The sequence below is a fragment of the Anabrus simplex genome, chromosome 3 (genome assembly GCF_040414725.1).
Source record: "Anabrus simplex isolate iqAnaSimp1 chromosome 3, ASM4041472v1, whole genome shotgun sequence".
Classification (NCBI taxonomy): Eukaryota; Metazoa; Arthropoda; class Insecta; order Orthoptera; family Tettigoniidae; genus Anabrus; species Anabrus simplex.
The window spans coordinates 396,063,012-396,084,463 of record NC_090267.1 but is presented as its reverse complement, the minus strand read 5'-3'; the positions used below and the strand labels follow the sequence as shown (position 1 = coordinate 396,084,463).

Sequence of the window (21,452 nt, the reverse complement as noted above, 5' to 3'; positions counted from 1 at the left end):
ATTGTTTAACAGAATTAACTGAACACCAGCAATATTGTTGCGAGAATGTTTTGCAATGATGACTAAATATTACATTGTCACTTCACATTGTCTTTTGGTTCTCATAAAAACCTCGATATTTTTCAGGAATGTATCGACACAAGTCTAGCAGATTAGCTTTCTTTTCCGCAGATACAGGCAGTGGGTCATTATACAGTTTCGGTAGTCTATTCAAGCTTATTCAAGTTTGCATAGTACCAAAGTTGTAAGTAGTTGCGACATTGAAGTACTGCTGGAGAGTCTGAGGATATCTTCATCCAAACGTAGTCTGTTATTTTGCAATTTGGATCTTTATGGATTTGTTTTTCAATAGCACTCATATCAATTAAATCATCTTGCTGCATGTAGCAAACCAAAAACGAGTTGTTTGGTCTTGTAGTTGCTATTACCTGGACCAATTCAAATGGATCGTACACAAGGGGGTTCTTCTTGTTTCAATGCAAAATCTCAATCACAAGGCAAAAAGCTGTGGCTCGTGATTAGAAATGTTTGCTTCACAGATGTGAAGTACTTCAAGTTCAGCAGATATTGATTCAAAACAATAGTTTTCCAGTTATTATTCTACCCTGTACATCAATCTGACCACACCACTAAAGTTCTTTCTTCACTTAATTTTAGTACTGAAAATTCATAGGTTATGTACTTCAGGAGGCAAGAGGTTATTTCTGCTGATCCCCGTCTGGCTACATTTTCAGGCCATACACACATCCACACCTTATTGTCCCCAACATTATGTATTGTTTGTTTGTAAGTTGACAGAATATTTGATAGAATATTGCAGAATGGTTAAGGGTAGGACAGTACAGTACCTCTGGAGGTCTGTGCATATGACAACGTAGATTTTGTTTGTTGTAGCCTTTTCAGTATCCTTCTGCAGCATTGAATAAGCTGCTTCTGCTTCTACCTGTAAATGGTGCAGTTTGCCCTCTTCTATTTTCTTTCTTTCGGTTTCTTTTTTACTGTTAACACTCTGAAGGAACAGTCTATCACAATACCCACATGTATCCGAACGTGGTACTCCAAAGCGTAAATTATATTCTCCCCTGAAAATATCTCTGTACACTCTTTCACTGCATTGTACTGTAGAATTATCTTCTTTAAAGAGTTGGTAAAAATAACATTCAAATTGGAACTCGGCAGAGCTTTTCATTCTTATGTCTCAAGTAGTGGTTTTCTTGTCTTGGTACCTTCTCAGTGTGTTTTCTTATCAAATCTTTCACATTGTTCTGAAGTGTGTTTGGACGATTCTTATGCGTACCTCTTCTCTCTTCAAAGGGAATGCCACATTTTATCTTCTCTTGGAGCATTTGCAGACGTCTAGCAGTAATTCTATATATCGTGCATAAGGCTTTTTGGGATACCTGAATTTGAACTGCATTTTTTCTTTAAAAGTACTTAAATGTGCAGTGTCTGCACGAAATGGCCTCATCAGTCTCCCTGCGTTTAATATCTGCAATTTCAATGCATGATGAAGCTAAATGTCGTGTTTGTGCATTGTGGTCTAAATTGTAGAATTGTTCAAACAACATTCTGATGTCCTCCAAACTCAGTGTTCTACATTGATATTTATATTTACAGGTAGTAATATGTAAAGGTTACATGTGGAATACAAACGATTGAAACTACAAGAAAAGAGGAGTATCAAGGAAGAAGAGGAGAAATGTTGGGGAGAGTTTACGAACAAAATTGAGCAAGAGAGTCGAGGAAATCAGAAACTATTATACAGAGTAATAAAATCAAAAGGAATAAATCAAGAAAAAATCAAGGCATTAGAGAGAGAAGATGGATCCATAGTACATGATGAAAAGGGTCTTCAGAAGGTGATGGCAAAATAGTTTGAAAAACTTTATAATGAGGATGAGTGCTCGGAGGAAGAAGGAGATAAGAAAATGGAAATAATAGATGGAGAAAAAGAAGAGAACCCGATAACATGGTTGGAACTTGAAAGGGCAGTGAAGGCAATGACCAAAGGTAAAGCAAGTGGAAAAGACAAATTCAATGCTGATGTGATTAAGACAGCAGGAAGCAGTGGACTACAGTGGCTCTACCAAGCCCTCAATGCCATATGGAAGGAAAGAAAGATACCTAAAAATTGGCAACAAGGAAGCATTGTACCATTGTTCAAAAAAAGGAAATAGGAAGAAATGTGAAAATTATAGAGTTATAACCCTATTATCTCACATGGGCTAAAAGAATGGAGAAAGTCATAGACAAACACACTTAGATGAATAGATCAACAGTAGACTTGATATTTACAGTGCAAACGATAATGGAAAAACATCTGGAAAGGAACAAGGAAATTATCCTCGTATTTTTGGATTTGGAAAAGGCTTATGATTCAGTTAAGAGAAAACGTGTACATGAATGCCTACGGAAAAGGAATGTACCAAAATCATTAATTAACAAGATAAAAATGTTGTATCATGAGAGTAAAAGCAATGTACAAGTGGGGAGTGGTGACTGAAACATTTTATACAAAAAAAGGTTTCAAGCAAGGAAGTGCACTGTCACCATTATTGTTTATTATATTGATGCATGAAATCATAAAACGTGTAAAACAGAGTATCAGTAGTGACAAAGTGAATGCTTTGGTATTTGCAGATGGTGTGGTGATTTGGGGAAAGGGAGAAAAGGAAGTACAAAGGAGACTGGACATTTGGAATGAAAATCTGAAGGAGTTTGGAATGGTAATTAGTAAAAAGGAAACTGTAGTCATGCACTGTGGAAAAGAGGAAAAGAGAAGCCAAGTGAACATAGACGGGGAATGGTTAGAGAATGTAGAACAGTTTACATATCTGGGTAGCATTATTAATGAAAGTTATTTATTTATTTATTTATTTATTTATTTATTTATTTATTTATTTATTTATTTATTTATTTGTTTGTTTGTTTGTTTGTTTTTTTGTTGTTGTTTTGTTTTGTTTGAAAGTACACAGGCAGTAGGCCCAATACAGTACCGTAATGAAGTCAACCCTGAAATTAATAACAGACTAAGGGCCGGTTCTACCACCTACTGGTAAAGTAGCGCGTAATTTGCCCTCCGCGTAAAAGGATGTTTCCGTTCGACCACCCCCAGGTAGCGCTATCGGCAGCATAAATCGTAGTTACCGGGCGCGTAATTTATCGGCCACTTCGAGGGCCCGATAAGACTTTACCTGCCGGGCAAGTTTTGAGAGTTGAACATTATTAGCTGTATTTCTGGTGACATACAACTTAAATTAGCTTAGTATACTGAAAAAAGCATGATGCTGCAACAGTGGCCGATATTGTATTGCAGGATCTTGAACATTAATGCTTCCCTTGTGTTGCAACGGTCACACCAGCCTCTCGCATCGGTACCTTAGGGAACACATATAAGTCAAGCTTTCGTAAAGAAACTTTAAAAGGATATAAAATCAAAATCTATTTGTAAATCATTTCAAATGGGCTTTAGTTTTCTACTTTTTCAGTTTTCAGACACGAGGTATAATTTAATATATAGTACGTATCGTACCCTAACTATTCGAGTGTTCTTGTAGCGTAATGGCCAACGCGCTCACTTCGTAATTCGAGGTATGCAGGTTCGAGTCTTTATTATGACGAATCTTTTTTATTTCCATTATTAGCGTTGTGTTAATCTGTATGCCTCTGTTCATACGTTCTTTTGTTAATAATATATTTCATTGAAATATTTAATCGCAATATTATGTCTACTAGGAAATTGCTTTATATGCATGCTACTTATAGAAAGTGATGTTATGATTAATAGCACATAGGACTGTCGCCCAGGTAGCAGATTCCCTATTAGTTGTTTACATAGTCTTCTTGTAGATTATTTCGAAGAAATTGGAAACTATTCCATTCCCGAATTCCTCTTCCTATGAATGGATATTTATCCCGATTAGTTCTTTACATTTACAGTACCTTCCAACTTTATCTTCATAAAGTTAAACATTAGAATGAAATACTTTATCAATAAATGGAAGCAGGTTGAACTAAACGAGGTCACAGAACTATTTGCAAATAGAGCATCGTGGAGATACTTAATCAATTCACAGAAGCCTGCAGATAGAATGCTCAAAGGCAATAAGTCCGTAAAGAAGATGTGTGTGTACATAGGCCTACGTATATGGAAGCGCGTGAAAGAGAGTTAAGAACAACGGCAGGGATCGAAAATACATTTTAAAATGTAAATTAGAAATACGATGAAAACCTGCGTACCTTCTATTATGGAGCGAGCGACTTGACCAATCTACTACGAGAATACTTTTCAAAACGCTGCCTTACATGACAGGTTATAACGGGCGTAAGAAAATGTAATCTCAAGATTTTAATCCCGATTAGGTATTGATATTGAAGATCATAGATTAAAATCACGAAAGCTTGACATAAATCGTTGTCCATACCTCTTAAAACTCCCCTTATTAGGCTTTTTGGTGATGATAATAAGCAAACGCAAGCACAGGGAAATAAGACAATCGAAATGAGTTTCATGCATCTGACGATAGATAGCACCCCACTCGAAAGCGAGAAGTCGCTGAAAATCAGTCTAGCCAACTTCATATATCGGTGTCTAGCTCCTGGTAGCTACCTAGCGCTTGCGCGGAGGTGGTTGGACGCAAGCCAAAGTACCAGCCGATTTACACCTCCAGGTAGTTTACCTCCCGGGCAGCTGCCAGCCACTTTACCAGCAGATGGTAGAAACGGCCCTAAGTACAGTAAAGGTACAGCATTTTATCATCAAGTCAGAGAGCTTTTATGGGATGACAAAGTACCGAAGAGAATCAAATTAACATTATATAAACAGTATTTCATACCAATTGTAACATACACACCTGGGCGATTGGAGTGGGACATTGATGATGATGATGATGATGATGATGATGATGATGATGATGATGATGATGTAACGGTAACTAATAGGAGACAAGATAGTAAGATCCAAGCAGTGGAAATGAAATTTTTAAGAACATCGATTAAAAGGACAAGAAGAGATAGAATTCAAAACATCAAAATTAGAGAAGAACTAAATATAGAACTGTTGTACAGAACATACAGAAAGCAAGACTGAGGTGGTTCGGACATCTAAAAAGAAAGGGAAAGGAACGGATAGCAAGAAGGGAATTGGAAAGGGAAGTTAAGGGAAAGAGACCAGTTGGAAGACTGAGAAGAAGGTGGGTGGATCAGATATGAAAGGACATTAGAGAAGCTGGATTAGATGTGGCGGAAGTAATGGAGGAGGAAAAGTGGAGGGATAGAAAAGAATGGAGGAGGCTTGTTAACCACACCTGGGTGACTGGAGTGGGACACATGATGATGATGATGATGATTGTTGTTGTTATTATTATTATTATTATTATTATTATTATTATTATTATTATTATTATTATTATTATTTGCTTTACGTCGCACTGACACAGATAGGTCTTATGGCGACGATGTGTTAGGAAAGGGTAGGACTGGGAAGGAAGAGGTCGTGACCTTCTTCCTCTTTTTGGGCCTCTAAATATTAGTTCCTGATTAGCATCGACATTTAAGATCTTTTGCTACCATGTTTTTCCTTCATTCTCACCTAGATATACCTGCTCCCTTTACAATGCTGCAGGTTTTTCTTTTTGGGTCTTCTTGGATTTTTTCTCTCTCTTCACCTGGTTGTCCTAGGATGGAGAGTCTGATTCTACCCAACACCTCACATTCGAAAAGTATGTGTTCAACTGATTTCTCTGCTTCATTGCATTTCCTACATATGTTGACTCGCAATTCTATGTAGGTGTTTTTTCAGATGGCAGTGTCCTGGCAACAGTCCTACTATCTATCGTATATTTTCTCTGCTGAGTTTCAACAGTTCTTTAGTATGCTTCTTGTTTGGTCCTTGTATCAGTTCCTTTGCAAGCCTGTTTTCCATTTGTTTCTTTTGTACCCATTTTCCTCTGTAGTGTCAGGCTTGTCCATAGGAAATCCCAAATACAGTTTCTGGGCTTACAAAATGTGTTTCTGCCCATTTCCTGGCCAGTTTATCTGCCTTTTCATTTCCTTCTATACCTGCATGCCCTGGTACCCATATTACTGTATTTTGACAATGTTGTACTTTAAGAGCTTCAGGAGAAGTGAGTGGCAATACCAGACAATTCTGGGTATTATTATCCGGACTGCCTCTAGTGCCTTAATGGTCACTTGGCTGTCCGTAAAAATGAAAATGTTCTTTTTCCTATAGTTCATTTTCAGATTTTCTTCAAGACATGTTGTGATAGCTATCATTTCAACTTGAAAGACTGTAGTGTGTCTGCCCAGGCTCATCTGGATTGATCTCTCAGGTCTTCCCCCCGTTGATCCCTTCTCCTGTGCCATCCACAGTCTTTGAGCCATCAGTCCACCACGCTATATCTTCTTTTTTCAGTATTCAATTTGTTGATATCCCAGTCTTCTTTTGTTATTATCTGGGTTCTCAAACGGTTTTTCAAAGTTGTACTTTGGTATCATATGATCAGAAGGCATGTGTAGAACTTCCTCTTTTCTTACTATGTTAATTTTACAGTGTCCTGGATTGGGTCTTTGTGCATTCCAGCACACTGATTGTGCCAGTCTATATGAACTCATTCTAGCCTGTCCTTTTATGAAATTGCATAGTGATGGGAGGTCTAGTAAAGTATTCAAGGCTTCTGTCGGTGTAGTTCTCATAGCTCCAATTATGACTATGCATGCCATTCTCTGTGAGCTATCCAATCTACTGTCGACTTTTCCTTTACTTACTTTGTGCCACCAGATCATTGCAGCATTGGCCATCAATGGTCTAATGATCATTGTGTATATCCACATTACCATTGATGGTCATAGGCCCCATGTCTTCCCAACGGCTCTTTTACATGCATACACCAAGCTCTTGACCCGGGTTATGTTCCTGGCCTTGGCCTTAATTAAGGTACAGCCCCAGCACTTGCCTGGTGTGAAAATGGGAAACCACGGAAAACAATCTTCACGGCTGCCAGCAGTGGGGCTCGAACCCACTGCCTCCCGGATGCAAGCTCACAACTGCATGCCCCTAAACGCACGGCCAACAAATAAATTAACAAGAGACATTCTGAAACATTACTGGAAAATGTGTTGTAAAAATGAAAAATTAATTAAAATATAGTGTGACAATTTGAAAAAGTCCACTTGTAAAAAAGTCGTCCACTTGTGAGTCTGAATGCTAAATATACATTGCATTATTACAAATGCTGTATTCATCATCCTAAACCATCTCCAGTTTCCCGGATGTGGTATATGAGCCTCCTCCATCTCATCCTGTCCTTGTACCATTTCTCCTCCACCAACTTGTCCCAATCATGACCTCTCAGCAGTACATCGTTCTTAACTAAATCTATCCATTTCTTTTGTGGCCTTCCCACGGGTCGTCTTCCTTCTACTTTTTTGTCAAATTCCTTTCTTGCAGTTCTGTTAACTGGCATCCTCTTCATGTGACCAAACCACTTCAGTCTTGATATCTGAATCTTATTGAGGAGAGAATCATCTATTCCTACTTCTCTAATTTCCTCATTCCTAATATTGTCTTTCCTGGTTTTCTGGATCATATTGCATAGGAATTTCATTTCAGCTGCCTGGAGTTTGGAATTATCTCTATTGGTCATTGTTGTGGTTTTGAGACTGTGTGTAAGAATTAGTGTATAATAGGACTTGTACAATGTCATTTAAAAAAAAAAAAAAAGGTATTTGCTCATCTCACAGCAGATGTCTTACCTGGTGGTAAAATTGTGTTGCCTTAATTGATTCAGTTGTTCACCTCATGTTTTGCTAGGTTGTCATTTGATAGAACGCTACCCAAGTATTTGAAAACTGGAACGCTGTCCAGTTGGGCGTCATTTAACATGACTATTGGTTCTGGTCCTTCCCCATACACTTTCATCACCACCATCTGGGTCTTACTGATTTTTAAATCATATTTCTTAAACTCCTCATTCCAGCTTTGCATTCTCTCTCCCAGTTCCTCTTCTGAGTCACTCCAGATCACGTCATCATCTGCAAATGTGAAGGCTTTGATATCTCCGTGTTCTTTTATTACTACATCCATCACAATAATAAATAGAACTGGTGACAATGAGCTGCCCTGCTGCACTCCTCTCTTTGTTTCAGACTAGTCCGACAAACCACGTCCTACTTGAATTCTATTCCCACTATACAACATTTTTCACTTTGTCTATGAGGCTGTCTCGCACTTGAAGTTCTTTCATGCATGGCCAAATTCTTTTCCTTGGTATACTGTCGTAGGCTTTCTCAATGTCCAAAAATATTAGAAATAAAGACTTGTTCTTCTCCCAGTATTTTTCCATTAGCATCCTAATTGCAAATATAAGGTCTGTAGTTGACCTTCCTGGTCTGAAACCATACTGCTCTTCTTCCAAAATTGGTTCAACAAATACTGTATTATCATAACAAAATATAGCTTGACTGTTTTAAAAATTCACTAATGCTAAATACAAACTGTGTTGTTACATATATAAAATTGGTCATCTTGTTACATTCTTGTTGTGAAGTTAAACGGAATTTTGAATTAATTATGAGAACTCCTCTTGTTTGATCTGTGGTGGACTCTTACTTAACACAGGGCAGAGCTTATATGGTAGTGTGTCTAATACAGAGAAATCATTCACTCAGATTGACTTCTTGTTTTTATTGTCTGTAGGGGTCTAAAAAGAAAGAAGAGACTTATGACTTAAATTAGTGAGAAGAGAGGTGGGCGGGAGTAAACTATCAGAAAATGCCAAACTATAGTACTCACTCCTGTCCCTCAATTCCTCTGAACGGGCTCTGTCATATATGCACTATCACGTCGTGTTGGCGCAAGACTGTTTGCTTACGGGCAATGAGGGCAGGCTGCTGCTGTTGAGGGGTGTCAGTAGAGGAGAGGGTAGGCATGAAGGCAAAGGAGAAGCAATCGGTTGTCCGTGACATGTAATAGATGTTTTTTTGTTGTAGAATTTGATGTATAGTTAATTAATTAATTTAAGAGAAATTTCAGAAAAATTAAATGTCCTTGTCATTGCATGCCAAAAGCCTGGGTTCAATTCCAAACCTACCAACAAAATTCAGAGAAGGAAACCATACTTTCCAGTGTCTATCCAATCAACCCACTATATAGTGTGTGTTTTTATTCCTTGTTTAATAGTGTTTTTCTCACAGGTATGTTATAGTGTAATATTTATATTGAACTTGAGTGTTCGACAGACTGAAAAGCTTTTAAGCTGCATACGGAGGGAGGGCATTGGACGCTAATGTTCAAGATTCATCCATCGGGTGGACAGTTTGGACGTTGGAAGAGGACAAAACAGACAAAGCAAAAGAACTATCTTCACCAAGAAGCATCTGTACTTCAGTGAAGAGACTGCAAAAGGCGTCCAGAAGAGCAGCCATTTTCAACACCTGGCAATGTTGAGATAAAATGCTTATGCTGCCTTGCAGATAATGTAGAGAACTATCAAGGACTAAGGAAGTTCACCTTGACAGAAAAATCATTCCATTCTGATAGGCCTACTGAGTCAGTGTAAGAGATAAAAAAAGAAAAATTACTCCTGAAAGGAAACAAAGCCTTGGAAAGAACAGAAAAAAACCATATATTGTGACCAATTTTTCTCATACCTTTGGAACAAATAATGACTCCTTGGAGCCCAAATTTAATCCAGGGAATGACAGACGAAATAACACCTAGATTTGATTTTTTTTTTTTTTTTTAAGTAGTATTCCAAGATGTTGGTTTGAAACACTAAATATAGAAACACTGACTGGGAAGATGGAGGTAACAGATGTAATGGAAAGAAGGAAACTAGATTTGCTCAGACTGGCAGAAACAAGATGGAACCGAGAAGAGATTTTAAATTATACTGAATTTGAAATGAGGAAGGAACAAGGAATGGAGGTGTGGGAATAGTGGTGAGAGACAGTTTAAAGGAGGAAGTAAAGGGAATATGTGACAGAATAATAAACAATACAATAGCACTAAAGGGAAATAGCTTAGAGATGGTGTATGCCCCGCAAGTAGGTTGCACATCGAAAGAAAGAAAGAAAGAAAGAAAGAAAGAAAGAAAGAAAGAAAGGCGTTGAAGAAGAAATGCAGAAGCAATCGGAACGAAAGAACATGATAGTGATGGGGGATTTAAATGCAAACATTGGCAAAAAAAGGTAAGGATGCAAAAGTGTACTTGGAGGAGAGGGTTGGATGAGTCGAAGTCAGGAAGGTGAAAAGTGGCTGGATTATTGCAAACGGATTGGGTTGTTGGTTGTAAACTATTGTTTCAAAAGGAAAAACAGCCATAAAATAACCTGCTGCAATAGACACTGGTCTCAAATGTCAGTGGTGGATTCTATTCTCTTCGACAGCAAAATGAAGAGGAACCATTAAAAATCATCAAAATTTAACTCCTAAGAGAAAATTATATTTTTCAACCTTTTAATACCTGTTAAGAAGGACTTAACCTATTAATAAATAATGAAAAGACATACCTATAGAATTATAGGAATTCTGTACTACCACCTCTCCTACCCTGCTGGTCAGCATTCTTGTGGTGAAATATTTATTTCCACTAATAAGACTCAAACTGACTAACTGTGGTATCTGACCATAAAGACCTGACACCTTAAAGAGCACCACCACCAGGCTACTTGTCTGAAACATCGTGGTACTTCCTTTTCAGCCATTTCCATCCAACTACAACAAACAGACAAACTAATTGATGTGGACAACAGGGTACTACAGGAACTGATGGAGCATCACAAACAGCAGCAGGTGGACATTGCAATAACCCAATAGTTTGTCACCAGTAGAAGCCCATACTCAGTCACATTGTGACATGTGATGAAAAGTAGATCCTTTGTTATACTTGTAAGCTAAGTAGGAAGTGATTAGACATTGGTGAAACCCCCATACACTTTTCTGATATCAAAATTGTTGTCACACAAGCTTTGTTGTTAGTGTAGTGTACAACATTGAATGCTGTCCCTTGCAAGTTCTCTCTTTCTATGAAACCATTTCCGCTGTCAGGTATTATCCGGAAATTGATAAAATGCACCGACGTGTAAAGTGCAGCCATCTTTGGCCAACGAAAAGAGCTTTGATCATAGTAAAGAACATGAAACTCCTTGTGGAAAATATTAAACAACAGAAGCCCAGAGACCTGAAGTATGAAGTTTCCCCGCACTGCTGAAATTACCCTGCCTTAGCACAAACAGAAAATCATATATTTAGGCATCTATCACTTACTAAGTGACAGGTATTAAAAAACAGAGATATTGGAGAAAATGGTTCTTCGTTGCTTCACAGTAACTATTTTGAATGAAGTGAGTATATTTTTTTCATTTGAAAGCTCACCGGTACTATGAGGTACTAAAGCAGGCTTTTATTTCCAAACAACCTAGCACTAACGAGTTGGTTTAAAAATTCAGGTAAAACATAGACAAGCAAACTAAAATTAAAGGATCATACAGAAATAGAATGAAAAAGTCAAATTGATATTGTAATCATTTGCCAATAAATGAAAGCCACCATAACATTTGTTGGACCCTATGTAAAACCAGGCTGGACATAACCCCACCAAAGTGTAAAGACTGTAGGCATTTTATAAAGATGATAGATATACTCAAAAGAGAACAGAGGACAGAAGTATTACATTTAAGAACCTGATCTAATGTTACTTTGCCTCTTTCAGCCATGGGAGGTTGCAAAAAGGAAGCTGAAGCTCTGTAGGCTCTACGCTGTTTGTACAAAGAAGAACAAACCTAAGACTTAATCTGAATGAATGTGAGCAAAGTAAAAATAAATGCTAATGATATAGATGAAGCATCAACAAAAAAATTCCAGAAAGATGGACAGTGGCGGATAATACCTAACAAAGTCATGTACAAAGAGCTAGAACCCATTACAGATACTATGCGTAAGAGGAGACTGGGATTCTTTGGACATATCATGAGGATGCAGGATTCGAGACTTCTGAAACAACTAGTACAACACAATCTTGTCTCAAAAAATACCACAACAGGATGTAAATGGATCAGAGAAATAAGAGAGGATCTGAAGGAAATAGGCCTTACAACAGAAGACACCACAAATAAGATAAAATTGAATACAAAACTGAAGAATACAAACCTCCACTTTACCCTTACACGAAACAAACCAACAACGCATATTTTCAACTGAGGAAAGGGCACGAAGATCGGAGCGTCTGAAGAAGTACTGGGAGGACCGCAAAGCCCGAACAATCCCTTCAAAGAGACCTAAACAATGGACTGACTAAAGTGATTCTATGTGGTCATAAAAGAAGAAGAAGAAGATGATAGAGTCAGTCACCAGAAATAGAGCATTCATATAAAATAGATACAGTAGAATACAGGCCTGTGAAATAAGGTTTCTTAGGAGTAGGATTGTATTATCACAGTCATCATTGTATGCATCATTGGGTACAATTACAAAAATAAAAAATAGAGATATATACAATATACACAAAAGAAAAACACAATCAGACAACTAAATATTACGAAGGAACAAACAAGTGTCAGTTCAATCATATAGAGAGACTTAGGAATAAAAACAGGAACACACAATTGGACTAAGACAATGGCAAGTCAGTGTAGGAAGAGGAGAAAAGGACAAATATGAAAACCCCCTAATTAGAAGGGGACAATCTCCACTTCTTCATACACTCCCATCTTCGAACGGATAGGCTCTCTCCTCATCAGTCCCAGTTCTTGTACATCCATCTCTTCTCAGTCCCCGATGAGCTTGTTTCTGCTTCCCATCTTCATCAGGAGGGTGGACATCAACACTCATTGAGGGCGCATCTTGACAAATCTTCATTCTTATATGGGAAGTATAGGATAGAAGAAAACCGGATGCTGTATTTCCTTGTGTATTAGACCGCCCTAGATTTTTTGAGATAAAGAAAATGGGAAGAAAAAAATTAAACCTTGCATTGAAGATCCTACCAACATAATTCGTCAGAGAAGAACTATGATTCCGCTTTGTAGCAGGTACAGACCATATTGCAGCTCCGATGACATCACATAAATAGATTAACAGTTTCCTCTGTCCAATCTGCACAATGCAAGCACGCATCATAGTCATGCGATATGTCTGTGTTTTGTAGTTTAAGAAATCTTCACCTCTGTAACATACTGCAGGTCCGATGACATCACACAAATAGGTGAATAGGTTTGTCTGTCTGTCCTGCACATTACAAGTGCGCATCTAAGTCATGCGACACGCCTGTGATTTGTAGTTAAGAAATGTCCGCCACCATAGCATAACAGCACAATTAGCTGCCATTATTGGGGACCCAAGTTCAATTCCCACTACTGCCACAGATTTAAGAATGGCAGGAAGTCGGGTATGGAGTAAATTGGTACATGAGGGCACGAGTTTACTTAAGAAATATTCATGGGTGTTGCATTAATATAGTAGGGAAGATTATTAACACTGTGATCATGTAATATCTCATAAGTCAGACCAGTATAGGTGATTTTTGGAGAAGAAGGTTTAAAACGTGATGAAAGCAATCCAATCATAACAATTGTTTTACTCATCAGTATATTCAACCAATCATACTATGTAATATAAACATGGAGACAGTGAACGACACAAAATTAAACATTATGGGAAATAATAAAATGCATTACCTCCACACATTTAGATATCTATAAATATGGCAAGCTTTTCCAGGTGGTTTATTGTATTTATTTTTTTGCACAGAGATAACATATCTAACCATCTGTAAACAGCGTGGTCTCTCTTATCTTGGTTATAGTTGTTTAGGTAAATCCTGATATGATGCATGAAATATACTTAAAAGTAAAGGTCTAACTTTCAACACCTCCAGTTATCCAAGGAATGCTTCCAGACACTATCTGTGATTCAGAAGTACAACTCTTAACATTCGCTCAGACACGGGATCTTGAATGCTGTCGATGGCTGTGAAGATGACTTTATATGGGATGTGAAAACACTTCTAGCGGAGCAGTTTGCTGCACAGATGACAATAATTCAAATGAAGGTATTGGTTAGGTTTATTATGTGATAGGCCTACTGTTCAAATGACTGGCATTATGTTCTTTCTCGTATTAATATTGCATAATACGATTGACTATATTTACAGTATATGTAGGCCAAAAGTCATGTGTTTACCATTTATTGTTTTTTTTTTTCTTTATTTTTATTTAGAAATACTGCTTTCCACCTGAGGTAGCCAATAAAACTCAGAATGTCAGGCTAAGTGGCTCAGACAGTTGAGGCGCTGGCCTTCTGGCTTGTTGGCTGGTTTGATCCTGGCTCAGTCCGGTGGTATTTTAAGCTTCTCAAATATGTCAGCCTTATGTTGGTAGATTTACTGGCATGTAAAAGAACTCCTGCGGGACCTCGGTGTGTCCGAAAACTATGAAAGTAGTTAGTGAGACGTAAAGCCAGTAACATTATTGAAACTCAGGATAAAATCATAAGTTTGTTAAAGAATAGTGAAAATACGAACATGTACAATTTATAGCCTAGAAGTGCTCATGCACACACACAATTATACTTAGTAATGAATCACAACACTTCACTACTCAGTCTGTCCGACTCGTTGGCTGAATGGTCAGCGTACTGGCCTTCAGTTCAGAGGGTCCCGGCTTCGATTCCCGGCCGGGTCGGGGATTTTAACCTTAATTGGTTAATTCCAATGGCCCGGGGGCTGGGTGTTTGTGCTGTCCCCAACATCCCTGCAACTCACACACCACACAAAACACTATCCTCCACCACAATAACACGCAGTTACCTACAAATGGCAGATGCCGCCCACCCTCATCGGAGGGTCTGCCTTACAAGGGCTGCACTCGGCTGGAAATAGCCACACGAAATTAATAATAACTACTCAGTCACTATTTACAAAAGTTGCTTGTCCTCATAGTAAATTTCCAGCTTGCTGGAATTTACCTGGAACGGGCAATCCTCTGTAATTTTGATTGACAGGTCCCATCTTTCACTTTGCTTCTCACACACCAGTCACTTCACCCTCTGGCTGGGTTCGAATACACCTCTGTTGACTATCAAAACACACAACTGCTGTCCAATTGTGTGTAATCCAGACAAGGCCGCAACTCGCACAATCAACTCACGTGACTGCTTAATACACTAAGCTACTTAAAACATGTCACTCCGCAAGACGACAACACAACACCAACAGATAAACGACAACAACACTCTCAACATTCACTATTCCAATGCCACTACAACACTCAACACTGCTCTTGTTCACGGCTAACCAGCTTTTATATCCTCGCTGATGAAGTACCAGAATCGTTGGGATGTAGCTGGAATAGGAGCGTTCTAGTTTCACCTTCCAGAAAATTCACTGAGACACCAGATGAAAAGCACAATGAGGGACAGGCCCTCACATGCCCCCAGGCCGGCTGGTGGGCGACATACAACAATAGATTTTTCAGTCCATTTTTCCAGTTTTAAAGTAATTTACATTAATTTTATGACTGTTTTTGCATTTTATTGTTTCTTAGTTCTTTAAACTGCAACCTTATATTGCTTTGCAATCGCATGATGGTTACATGAAATAAAATCCACTGTTAAAGACCGTATTGTCAACTCCAAGTGCGGTACCTGCGCGCTGTAGGCGGACCCCGATGAAATCCTACCGCGGTGCTCTTCATTGAGTGTCGAGGTGGGCCGGCACGTTTACTTTGAACAAATTAGGGTGCTTAAAGCAGGCCGGCTGCGCCTGAATACTGTGTGCATGGAATAATGGAATAGGACCTCGGTTCTATTTTGTTGGTTTTCGGAACCCGAGGTAATGATCATTAGGGACAGGCGGGGGCATTCGCATTGCGACGTTAGAGGTGAAATTCTTGGATCGTCGCAAGACGGACCGAAGCGAAATCATTTGCCAAGTATGTTTCCATTAATCAAGAACGAAAGTTAGAGGTTCGAAGGCGATCAGATACCACCCTAGTTCTAACCATAAACGATGCCAGCTAGCGATCCGCCGAAGTTCCTCCGATGACTCGGCGGGCAGCTCCCGGGAAACCAAAGCTTTTGGGTTCCGGGGGGAAGTATGGTTGCAAAGCTGAAACTTAAAGGAATTGACGGAAGGGCACCACCAGGAGTGGAGCCTGCGGCTTAATTTGACTCAACACGGGAAACCTCACCAGGTCCGGACACCGGAAGGATTGACAGATTGAGAGCTCTTTCTTGATTCGGTGCGTGGTGGTGCATGGCCGTTCTTAGTAGTTGGTGGAGCGATTTGCCTGGTTAATTCCGATAACGAACGAGACTCTAGCCTGCGAAATAGTTGCATCCGGGATCCGTTCATGCTACCGGCGACAACACATCTTCTTAGAGGGACAGGCAGCTTCTAGCCGCACGAGATTGAGCAATAACAGGATCGCTAGCCGGCATCGTTTATGGTTAGAACTAGGGCGGTATCTGATCGCTTTCGAACCTCTAACTTTTGTTCTTGATTAATGAAAACATACTTGGCAAATGCTTTCGCTTCGGTCCGTCTTGCGACGATCCAAGAATTTCACCTCTAACGTCGCAATATGTATGCCCTTGCCTGTCCCTATTAATCATTACCTCGGGTTCCAAAAACCAACAAAATAGAACCGAGGTCCTATTCCATTATTCTATGCACACAGTATTCAGGCGCAGCTGGCCTGCTTTAAGCACTCTAATTTGTTCAAAGTAAACGTGCCGGCCCACCTCGACACTCAATGAAGAGCACCGCGGTAGGATCTCATCGGGGTCCGCCTACGGTGTGCAGGAATCGCACGCGGATAACCACGGCGGCCGCGCGCTTTTGACTCGCCACCACCGGCAGGACGTTCCACGAAACATGCCAGTTAGACACCAACGAGCGATGAACTGACAGCGTGGAACACAAATCCAACTACGAGCTTTTTAACCGCAACAACTTTAATATACGCTATTGGAGCTGGAATTACCGTGGCTGCTGGCACCAGACTTGCCCTCCAATGGATACTCGTTAAAGGATTTAAAGTGTACTCATTCCGATTACGGGGCCTTGGATGAGTCCCGTATCGTTATTTTTCGTCGCTACCTCCCCATGCCGGGAGTGGGTAATTTGCGTGCCTGCTGCCTTCCTTGGATGTGGTAGCCGTTTCTCAGGCTCCCTCTCTGGAATCGAACCCTGATTCCCCGTTACCCGTTACAACCATGGTTGGCGCAGAACGTACCATCGACAGTTGATAAGGCAGACATTTGAAAGATGCGTCGCCAGTACGAGGACCGTGCGATCAGCCCAAAGTTATTCAGAGTCACCAAGGCAAACGGACCGGATGAGCTGACCGATTGATTTTGATCTAATAAAAGCGTCCCTTCCACTTCTGGTCGGGACTCTGTTTGCATGTATTAGCTCTAGAATTACCACAGTTATCCAAGTAAAGTGGTACGATCTAAGGAACCATAACTGATTTAATGAGCCATTCGCGGTTTCACCTTAATTTGGCTTGCACTGAGACATGCATGGCTTAATCTTTGAGACAAGCATATGACTACTGGCAGGATCAACCAGGGAGCTGGCTGGCGTTGTAACTCGTTATTTAAGAATGCTTTGAGAAAAAGTCCCCGTTTACATTACTATAAATTGTTTATTGTAATAAAACTAACAATAAAGTTAATGCGACATGTTTCATCTCCTATTTAGAGACATCTTAAGCCATAGAAATGTAGAACAAAGCCAAAGTACAAAGATATACGTACATTTTAAATTTGGGTACAGAAACAACGTTAAAATGTTTTTTCCATGGAAATATATCTTGATACGTACATGATTATCACATAAGTCTTTGGTAATAGATTAGTCATAAAGACAAACAGTCAAAAGTACCATTATGGAGCAATATTAAATCTAATGTAAATATGCATTTAAACTTAAAATTGATTCATAACATTGGAATTTTTTTTTTTTTTTTTTTTCCATAAGCTGAATTTTAAGTGAAGCAGGCCTTTCAGCATATCGGCACTGAATGCCCAAAGAGATCGGATTTTGTTTGGGCTACAAATGAGACTATTCAGTGGTTGTACAATTTAGATTTTATGAACTCTCCTTGAGTTTCTTTGATTGTTTAGTGTTGTTTTAAATTTGTTGTTGTTTTTTATATTTGTGTGTAACGATAAAACTGTTCTGTCCTTGAGATTAAAGATACATTGGATTGTTATATATTATTAGAGTGATTATTTATTGTACATATGTCATTGTTCCACAGTAACTTTTTTAACAATTTATCCTCAAGATTTAATCTATAAATCAAAAGACTTAAAAATGAAATAATGTTTTACACTTAAGATACAGCTTGTGGAAAAATCATTCCAATGTTACGAATCAATTTTAATCTTAAATTGGTGTTTACCATAGATTTAATAGTGCTTCATAGTGGCTCATTTGACTGTTTGTCTTTATGACTATTAACAAAGACTTAAGTGATAGTTGTGTACATATCGAGATATGTTTACATGGAAAGAAAAAATTTTAACTTCGGCTTTGTTCCACATTTCTATTGCTGCAGATGTCTCTAAATAGGAGACAAAACATGTCCCATTAACTTTATTGTTTTTCTAAATAGAATAAACAATTTAGTAATGCTAGAATGTTTCTCAACTGACTACAGAGGAAGCACTTTGTATTGCTTTCTTCAAACGAGCCAGTATCAGTTCAAGATACTTTTTAAAATGTATGCAGTAAGCTTATGGAATTAAAGTTATGATACAAAACATCTCTAGTTTTCTGGATTGGGGAAATTGAGTAAAGAAGACTAAGGAAATGGAGATCCACCCTATAGGGTTTTTCCTACAAACTTATCACTTTAATACTTATTTTGGAATTCATTCATCCGGAGCTGAAGGATGTCATAAGAATGGTTAAAATTGACCGTATAAAACTGTAGAAATAAGGGTTAATTTATGAAGGCATAGCTTCTTATACTGTATATATTGCTCTTTATCCTTATCTCCCCCATCTGGTGCTCTTATCAGGAATTCTTCCATGTGTATGTTCCTACCCTCTTCTCTGGTTTCGTATTGTAGATGATTATACTTGTAACATGTTACAAACTGCTCCTTTTAAGTCTAATAAATTTGATATATTTGCACACTTGCAGCACAGTAGATACAGAAGAAGATCCTAAGGCAAAACTTAAAGTGACAATGGTTTGTTGGGACCAGAGTGACTCTTGGGTTGTGACAGCTGTCAGCGACTACACTCTTAAAGTATGGAATTCATTCACAGGTATGTTTTTGAGTACATTTCCTTTTTTCATCTGGCCTTGTTTTCTCATAGTTCAGTAGTTCAGCAGAAAGAACACTTTCCAAGTTGGAGAATACTGGTTCTGCCCAAAGTCTGTGGTTTTAGTCCTGGTCTTTGATATTACTGCAACCTTTAGAGTTATTCTTAAAATACATACCTTTTGTAAAGATAAGGTCCATTATGCCATCCAGTATACGCATTAACTAGTAGATTGGTGGATCATTGGTCTCTTTTATGGTTGGAAGGAAAGTGTTCTTGTGAAATTGTTAATTTTTGAAAATGAAAAGAAACCTGTGTTGTGGGCAATCGAGAAAAATCACCAGCTGAGACTCTATAACAGCACCACATATACACATGTCTCCTCTTACAACTCATAACCACAGGCCCATATGAATTAATCAGAAAAATGTTAAAAGAAATGATTTTCTCTGTGGTAGGCAACTGTGTGCTATACATTGTTTCTTCTCAGATCCAAAAATTCTACATGTTATGTATTTATTGACTGAATAGTGATAGTTGCTCAATGTGATTTTTTTTTTTTTTCCTAATGCATTTATTTGCATATGTTGTCATTTTAAGAAATTTGAAGGTTACATTTTGAGGAAGCATAGTGGGACTGTATCGTTAACACAGAATGCTACTAGGACATGAAGAGAGATAGCTACTAAATTTTGTCTGTGTAGGCACTGTAAACCAAATTATTCAGTAGCACAAACAGACTGAATAGTTTCACCCAAGAAAAGAGGAAACTGTGGCAGGTAAAAGAAAACTACACTGACTAATGACTACTTTCTCCCAAGAAGAAACAAATTAAACCCCACGATTTGGCTCACAAATTGGGTGATAGGGGAGTCAATCTACACCAGACCAATGTTTGTAGTAGACTACTGCAGGTGGAAGGAAGGCCAGCAAATCTCCAAAGGTTCATCTAATAGGAGAAATGCACAGAAAATTCTCTCTTATGAGGGTACATACTCATTAGTTATCAACATTAGAATATTGAAAGAGTACTTTTCTCTGATGAAAGTTACTCTGAAGTGCAGGAGCAGAGGCTTCAATATGCGCTCCAAGTGAAGAATAAGCCAACAAATTCTGCACATTTTGCAACAGACTGTAAAACACCACACGAAGAAAATGTTTTGTGGGGTGCTTGACACGTGAAGATCCAGTCAGTCGATGGTATGATAAAAGGTGACCAGTACATCAATATAGTGAAGAGTTCTTTTCGAGCTGCAGAAAAAGGTTTCCGGATGGTAACGGAATTTTCCAGCTAGACATGATTCCTTGCTATACTTTAACTCTTACACTGCACAGTTATTTAATGACCCATTCATGAAAGAATGCAATTATGTGGCAGAAATGAACATTTTCAATTGGAGTCTTTTATGTTTTCTGCATGTTCCTTACAACTTGAACTCTGCATGTTCCAGCAGGAAATAGGAACTCGCTAGAGTAAATAATGGCCATTTTTTGACATTAACAAAGATCATTCATTGTTGATTATGAATTGTGAATTTTACTGTAATTCATTGTCAACGATCTATTTATTATCTAAAGAGCAACAATATCTAAAGGGCATCAACATCAGGCTCTGTTATGTGAGAAAAGAAGATTAGAATACCACAATTGTTATGCATAATACACTCAATATTTTATGTAGACATAAACCTACAGTACATAATACAGAAAGGGATTATTCTGGTACCCAACGCATTCACATAATGCTCTGTACACTTTATGAGTGTGGTATTTCTTAAATCAACCAACGATGCACAGAGGAGGGTTGTTGGGACACTGAGCACAGAAGCATGCGGTTTGCTTCCACTTACAGGTGTTTTTGACAATTTGCAGGCATTATATTGCAGACAGAACAATTCAGTTTGTGCTTTCTGTCCTCGAACTGTGAAGGGAAATGCTTCTCTTTGAATCTTACTTCAAGCAGGTTAGAGAAACTATGGCCCTTCTTGCTGGGTAATCTTCTTTCAAACCCTTCAAGCAGTCCATCAATTACAAATTGCTGGAACGTGCAGTGAAGAGTGAGTGAGTTTCTTGGTAAGATTTTGTAAAATGATAATTGTATGGCCTCAGCTACCATGTGCAGACATTTTAATTTTTGCCATCTGGCTGTCTGCTCATCAATTTCAACGT

At 38.6% G+C, this 21,452-nt stretch overlaps 1 protein-coding gene across 1 annotated transcript in view; it reads left to right on the top strand.

The window, feature by feature from the left end:
- The window catches only part of BRWD3 (bromodomain and WD repeat-containing protein), a 242,942-nt gene that overhangs the window by 83,248 nt on the left and 138,242 nt on the right, over window positions 1–21,452 (top strand). The window contains exon 12 of the mRNA XM_067143342.2: window positions 19,159–19,286. Within this exon, the coding sequence (XP_066999443.2) occupies window positions 19,159–19,286 (128 nt within the window). The remainder of the gene's footprint in view (window positions 1–19,158; window positions 19,287–21,452) is intronic.